This window comes from Nicotiana attenuata, chromosome 5 (assembly GCF_001879085.1).
Source record: "Nicotiana attenuata strain UT chromosome 5, NIATTr2, whole genome shotgun sequence".
In the NCBI taxonomy this organism is placed as follows: domain Eukaryota; kingdom Viridiplantae; phylum Streptophyta; class Magnoliopsida; order Solanales; family Solanaceae; genus Nicotiana; species Nicotiana attenuata.
The window spans coordinates 41,866,345-41,874,117 of NC_031993.1; the positions used below are offsets into that span (position 1 = coordinate 41,866,345).

At 39.0% G+C, this 7,773-nt stretch overlaps 1 protein-coding gene across 1 annotated transcript; it reads right to left on the reverse strand.

The window, feature by feature from the left end:
* Positions 3,032 to 6,835, reverse strand: LOC109225704 (probable LRR receptor-like serine/threonine-protein kinase At3g47570). Its single transcript, XM_019390459.1, has 2 exons — positions 4,016 to 6,835; positions 3,032 to 3,663 (listed from the first exon to the last, which is right to left on the reverse strand). The coding sequence occupies exons 1-2, from the start codon at positions 6,744 to 6,746 to the stop codon at positions 3,260 to 3,262; spliced, it is 3,135 nt and encodes a 1,044-aa protein (XP_019246004.1). The 5' UTR covers positions 6,747 to 6,835; the 3' UTR covers positions 3,032 to 3,259.

The window sequence follows — 7,773 nt, forward strand, 5'->3', positions numbered from 1 at the left end:
TTTCGAGGATGAGGGATCGGATAACCAGCCACTAGAATAGCCAACAATGTCTGGGGTATTGCGAGTAATAATAAGATCCTCATGGTAGTAGTGAATCCTTTCCGCATGTGATTGGATTTCTACATAGAGCTATTAAACAACCTTAAAGGGTGTAAGAGGTTTGGATCGCGGGTCGCCCATATAGACTGAACCTACCTATTTAAAGGAGATAAAACCTAAAGAGGTTACCTAGGGAGGTTAAAACACAGATAAAATAAAATAAAAACTGCTGCACGTTAGAGAGAGAAGGGGAACGTGGGATTGAATGTGAGCGGGCAGTTTTTTCCTCTCTTGAAACTCCTCCCTCTCCTTTATATATATCTTTCTTCTTCAACAGAGAAAGATAGAAGTCTTGAAGTAATTCTTTCTCAAGAAAACACACTGTAAAAAGGTATTTAGATCGTGAACAAAAACTCTGTTTCCTGGAGATTCAGAATAAGATTTGGGGCAATTCCTTAGGTGGTGAGTTCAACAGTTTCCGCTGCGTCAATAACACAACTTGTTGTTCTCGCCCCGTGTTTATTAATCTAACAGATGTGTTATCGATTACCTTGACTAATATATTAATCCTGCTTGAAGTCTATAGTTGCTGCATTAAGCAGATGATCGAATAGGCATTAAATTATGAATAACACAGTTGTTCTCAAGGAAAATTCATTTTTGTCGCCTGCCTCTCCCAACATCACATATTCATGAAGCTTTTGAGATCTTGCTACTCCACATAAGATCTCAAATCACCACAAGATCGAATTTTTTAAATGGATAAGAACTTAGAATGATATTTTATTGGCATCAAATACCACCTTCTACAGGTTCTAATTCTTTAAAATTGTAATTTAAAAAATCATATAATACTGAACAAGATATAACTAATTTTACTTTCTTGTATGTCTTACATATGTCAAAGATGATTACTTTCGCTATGTTATTATCTTATTGCTCTTATCATTGACATATTCATGATTTGAGTTCTCTGTTGTAGCATAGGTATTTGTTGCGAGCACTACAGTTCAAACTTGATGTGCAGTATATATCTCAGGGACTTAAAGTGGTTGAACCTGATGTTATAGTAGTTCATTTGGATGTTAGCAGTTTAGATGATGGTTGTTAGAGTGACACTAGAAGGAATTCAAATATTTTCAGTTTTGATTTTTGAAATGTCCTCTTGTAATTTGGTTGTGGATTTTTATAATATGTACTAGATATTCTAGGGTGCATTAGATATGTCCGGGAAGTTAATATGTTACTATGTATTTGGTTCACATTTCCCTGGAGCCCTTAGTAAAAATTATGTCAAAATTGGTACACCCAAAACAGTAACGATACTAGCATAACTATGTACACAAAGCCTTTGGTTTTGACTTAAGAAGCACCTATAGAGGAACAGAGAAACCGATCAGTTGGCTCCTCTTTGGAACATTGTGTTAGGATCAAATCAGACGGTAAAAGTGAAATATACCAAAAAGACATAAACATTTAACGTGGTTTGGTCAACTGAACTCATCCACTATATAAAAAAGAAAAAAAAAATATCGAGAGAATATCCTACAAAGAGGCACACACAAGTGACAGGATAACTCTTGCTTAATCATTCTCCCCTCTAAACAAGATTCTCAAACCCCTTATGGCAACATTATGAAAAGGAATGTTCCTCTATTTATAGAAGTACACAAAATTTTTTGTAACGAGCCGACCATCTGTTTTGTATAGGTGAGTCTCATTTCCATATTTGATACTTTCCATATGTGTGTTTGAAGTTTTGTGACTTGTGGGGGTGGTTGGTTTGGTTTCAGGAAGGTTTGAGAGTGAATTGAGACACTTAGTCTCATTTTGGAAGCTTAAGTTGTAAGAGTTGATCAAGGTTTGACTTTTGTGTAAACGACCTCAAATTGGCGTTAAACACTAGTTCCAATAGGTTTGTATGGTAATTTTTTGGATTTAGGTGTATATTCGAATTTGGATTTAGAGGTTCCTAGGATATTTTGGTGCTATTTGCCAAAAGTTGGCTATTTGGAGGTTTGAAGAGTTTTTAAGTTTGACTGAGGGTTGACTCTGAGGTTATCGGATTCGGATTGTTGTTCCAAAAGTTGGGATAGGTTCATTTTGTCATTTGGTATTAGTGTGCAAAGTTTGGGTTCGTTCGGTATTGGTTAGGCTTGAATGAGATGCTTGGTTTGATGTTGGAAGTTGAGGAACTTAAGAGATTGATCTTGATTGGCGATTCTTAGTTTTGAGTTTATTCGTGGTGTTTCGAGCCCTTGGACAAGTTTGGATTAGGTTTTGGAACATGTTGGCATGATTGGACGGGGTTCTGGGGGACTTTGGTGTGATTCGAGGTGGTTTTGGACCATTTTCCCTTGTCTTTGGTTTGCTGGTTTCTGGTGCAGAGAGTCTTCTTCGCGATTGCGGAGGGAGGCTCGCGATCACGGAGTAGAGGATTTGGCAAGCAAAGTTTTACCTTTCGCATTCGGGGGAGAGAGATCGCGTTCACGGATTGTTGGGATCTACTCGTTCGCATTTAGGAGTTGCGTTCGTGAAGGCGTGTGGTCGGGCAGGAGGATTGCCTTCACAATCGCGGGTGTGGCGCCGCGTTTGTGTAGGCTTAGCCGATGCAGGGTTGCGTTCGCGTGTATGCCCTCCTGTTCGCGAAGGGAAAGTTTTTAGCCGGGCGTTTTTGGCCTTCGCGATCGCAATGCGTATGTCTGGGCAGACTACTTAAATGGGAGTTTCGGGATTTTTCCACTTTATTATTTTTTGAGCCATAGATTTCGAGAGTGGGAGATTTTAAAGATCTATTTCACTACATCATTGGAGGTAAGCAATTGACACTTAGATTTGACTTTATATCAAAATGTTTCTAAGAATTTTTACACCTAAAAACTTGGACTTTAAAGTGTAATATAGGGGTTGATGTGCAAACTTTTGAATTCTTTCACTTCAATTCCCGCCACATTCAATTTTGATTACTCAATTTCTGTCCAAGAAATAAAGATTCACTCAAACATGAATACTGGGGTTGCTTATTGTGGCAGGTTTGAAATCATTTTGTAATACATAGTTAAAATAATCATCTACAAAAAATGGTAGTTTTATATGTTACCAAAATAAATGTGATTGTTCAAAAAATTTCACTAGGCGGTGAACTGATGGAACCTTAAACTCATGAACTTGTTTCATAGTGCAGATTGCCTCGTATCACCAAACATGAGACGGACTAACATTACACCTGTTGTTTCCAGTATGCTTGCTCCAAGAACAGCTTCCTCAATGAATTGAGTTCTCCAACGACATCACTAATCCTCTTTCTTTCTTTTGGAGATTCTACAGAGCAGGCAACTCCAATTTGAATCACCGAAACTAAGAATGATAGAAATAAGTCAGTGGCACTGTTTCTGTTGTTAACAAGTTTGTATTCCTTTCCTAGTTGGTCCCTTTCCTGGAGAAGAATGGGATCTGTTATATGTATCACTCTGTCTGGTAAAGAAGCCTTGGCATAGTTATGAAGATTTAAACTATCTTTGAACATTTCATCAGTTGGTCTCTTCCCAGTAAACATTTCCAAGAGCATTATTCCAAAGCTGTATAAATCTCCATAGATTGAGGCCTCACTTCCCATACCCAACTCTGAGATGCATTTACACGTCAACGAGAAATATTACAGAATTAGACTTACTTTTACCAAAGATAGAAGAATGCTTATATATGACAGCGGAAATCTTGATTTATGGCTAATGCAGAAAATAAGAAGACAAAATGTCAGTTGCATGATGAAAAAAAAGGGCAGCCCGGTGCACTAAGCTCCCTCTACGCACGGGGTTGGGGGAAGGGCCGGACCACAAGGATCTATTATACGCAGACTTACCCTACATTTCTGCAAGAGGTTATTTCCACGGCTCGAACCCGTGAGTGTAATAGTAGGTACGGTGAGTGTAATAACGGAGGAAAGGAAAAATATGGAATTTGCAAGGCGTATTACCTGGAGGTGTATACCCAATAGTTCCACCAACACCAGTAGAACTTTTTGGATTTGCTGAAGAGCTGTGAATAGCTGGTGGAATAAATCTTGCCAAACCAAAATCACCAACATGTCCAATCATGTTCTCATCGAGGAGAATATTGCTCGGCTTCAGATCACGGTGAATTATTGGGGGTTGGCAATCATTATGAAGATAATCCAGAGCACAGGCAACATCAATGGCAATGTTTAATCTTTGAAGAAATCCTAGCTTCTTGTGCTCATGTGTCTCCTGATCAGGCCTGAAATGCAACCACTCCTCCAGACTCCCCTTATCCATGTATTCGTAAACTATAGCTTTGAATTCATTACCTTCATAATCAATACTTGAGCATGCACTTAACACCTTTACAAGATTACGATGTCTTATATTCTTCAGAATCTCACACTCTGCTAAAAAACTCCTGGAAGCTGCATGGTGTGAAAGGTCCAGTACCTTAACAGCAAAAACTATACCATCGTCTTCAGAAATTCCTTTATATACAGACCCAAAAGCACCCATGCCCAGCAAATTTGATGCAGAGAATCCATCAGTTTCCCTGAGGAGACACTGATAAGATACTCTTATGGTCGAGTTTTCATGTGTATCTGTAACTGGTGCTTTTCTCGATCCACCTAACTGTCGAATGCCAAGAAAACAAACTATACATGTCAACCCTATAAGCCCACTGACTACTGGAATTACTATTTTCAAGGGGAAACCTGATTTCTTTTCTTTCTTTACTTCTGCACTGCAAGCCGGAAGGTCTAACTCTGGTATACCCCCACAGAGATTTTTATTTCCTTTAATAGAAACAATACTAACATTATTGAAGATACCTCCAATTGGGACTGCACCTTCCAAATTATTGCCAGACAGATCTACAACCTGCAGAAATTTGAAGTCTTTCAAGAATCTTGGGATTTCACCTGACAGATTATTGTGAGAAAGGACTAAAAGTTCCAGGCCGCGCAAATTATTCATCGTTGAAGGAATACTACCCTGAAAGTTGTTGTTGTTCAAGTCCAGTGCTTCAAGTTTCAGACAAGTACCTAGAGTGGTAGGAATTTGGCCTCGCAACTTGTTATCAGACAGGTTTAAGTAGCCTAGATTGCTCAACTTCCCGATTTCCTTCTGAAGGATCCCGGTTAAGTGGTTATGAGATAGGTCGAGGCCCTCTGACAAGGATGAAATTTCAAGAATTTCTGATGGTATGAAACCACTAATGTTATTTGAGCCAAGATCCAACAGTCCCAAATTGCGACACTTGCCTAAACTGGAAGGAATTCTCCCCTGGAGATTGTTTTCTCTTAAACTGAGTCTGGTTAAGGAAGCTAAATTTCCAAAAGAGATTGGAATTTGGCCTGACAACTGATTTCCAAGTAAAGCCAACTCCTGCAGGTTTATTAGATCCCCAATTTCAGATGGAATTTCACCATAGAATCTGTTATAAGCCCCAAATAAAGCCTCTACCTTCTTGAGATTGGATATCCCTCTTGGGAGTTTTCCAGAAATCTGATTATAAGACAGCGAAAGCTTTATTAGTTCAGACGAAAGATTACAAACAGATGCAGGTAAGACTCCACCAAAGTTATTTGTATTGAGCTCCAAAAGCTCCAAACTGGTGGCATTCACCAATGTGGTGAGAAAGCTGAGATCGTCATCCTCCCCCTTCCCGAGATGATTGTAAGCGACTAAAAATCTCCGCATGTTCAGCAGATTTCCAAGGGGCGGTACTTTTCCTGTGAGCCCATTTCTACCAGCAACAAGAAACTCAAGTTTTGTTGCGTTTGATAATGTTACTGGAATATTTCCAGTTATGTTGTTTCCACGAATGCTGAGGAACTGCAAATTCGGAAGAGTGATACCAAACAATGGAGGCAACTTCCCTTCTATATGATTTGTTCCAACATCAATGGCAACCATAGATGAATGATTGAAAATACAAGGAGGCAAGGTTCCACTCAGGTTGTTCTCGTTTACTACAAAGTACTTTAAGTTGGACAATTGGCATAATTCATCAGGTATTTTGCCTACCAAATTGTTCTTGCTTGCCGAAAAGTTATCAAGTGTAGAAAGATTACCAAGAGAAGGCGGAATACCTCCTGTAAAGTAGTTAGAAACAAGAAAAAGTTGTTGAAGTTTCAACAAGGTGCCTAATTCTGCTGGAATTATGCCTGCCAGCATATTATATGAAAGAACAACAGAAAAAAGGTTGAAGCAACCAGAAATGTTTGAAGGAATATGACCAGTGAATGAGTTATTGTCAAGGCGTAAAACCTGTAACTTATGTAAATAGCCAAGCTCTGATGGGATTTCACCTGAAAAGCTATTATTTTGGAGCTCAAGGACATGAAGAAAGCTCAGATTTCCAATACTTGGTGAAACTGTACCTCTCAGTTTCAGAGAACTAAGATCCAAAACAGTGACTCGTCTGTGACGACGACCACAGGAAACACCAGGCCAGTCACAGAAATGGATGGTTTCATTCCATGAGTCCATGATCCTCGAGGGATCGTCAACGATCATATTCTTGAACGCAAGCAGTGACATTCTGTCTGTTTCATTGCCTCCCACCTGAATTGTAGATGAGCAGAGAGCATAGGGTGGCAAAAAGAAGGCCAGTAAAGATAAAAAAACAGTATACTTGAGAACACACAAGTGACAAGAGTAGCTCAACTGAAAATTCTCTGTATGACTTGGAAGAATCATTTTTTTTTTTTTTAAATGTAGAACTGAAAAGTGGACTGGAGAATTGGTTAGAGAGAGTAAGATTGATTGCACAAAACACTAGTCTCATATTCTAATTTATTTCACCCATTTTGAATGTATGCATTGCAATGATATTTCATGACATTGACAATTGTGGTATTTCATGGAAGACTACAAAAATACAGAAAGGATAGACATTGACAGATTCACGTGCAAGACATTGTATTGGGTGATACCCTTTTTTGTTTGAGCCCGACCGGGTTGGGTCCGGTCCGGGGCAAGTCGGGGCCATCGAACCCGACCTGGATGCAAGGTAGAACGACGGCCACGTCTACAACCGAGGTCGAGTCATTTCGAGACCGTTGCAGAGCTCGATATGAGTCACCACCGGATGGAGAAACACACAAGGTCGGAAGCCGGACTCGTAACGGATAACCAAGCGTCGCCGGATATCTCGCCCAAACGTGATTTTCTCAACCACTTCAGGCCATTAAGGCGTAATTACAGGGATCCACGATGTAATTAATTTACCTACCTTATTTTTACCCTTAATCGGAATGTATAAAAGGGGAGAAGACCCCATAAGGAGGGGACCGGAAAAAAACCATTACACTACAGTACCATCTCTCTAAATTCTTGTACGCTATCAAGCACAATTGTTCTAAGCAATATTATATTCTGCGATTATTTACTTTAACAGCAATTGTTGAGTCTTTATCTTTATTTTCCTCAACCTAAACCTTTTGTATCTTTTAGTTCACGGATCCTTAAAACCCCATATAAATTCAATTGTTATCCGGATTCTAGGGTAAACAGACATATTCAATTTATAATGTTCGTCCTTTCTCTAACCTCCGCCAAACTGGATCGTTCAGTTCAATTTGAATTGATTTTCTTGCCTTGTCATACTTGTAATTTTGTATAATAGTGTATGTCATGTTTCCTAATGTTATATATTCCTGTTATTCTGATATAAGCAAATTAAAATTCTCTAAAGCATGAGCTAAAGTGAAAATATAAAGTATTC

What these genes read in the sequence shown, in the direction of transcription:
- LOC109225704 (XM_019390459.1), bottom strand. Translation starts at nt 6,746, where the DNA reads ATGATTCTTCCAAGTCATACAGAGAATTTTCAGTTGAGCTACTCTTGT. An exon ending in TATTGGGTATACACCTCCAG is followed by an intron (nt 3,664 to 4,015) that starts GTAATACGCCTT and finishes AATGCATCTCAG; the next exon opens with AGTTGGGTATGGGAAGTGAG.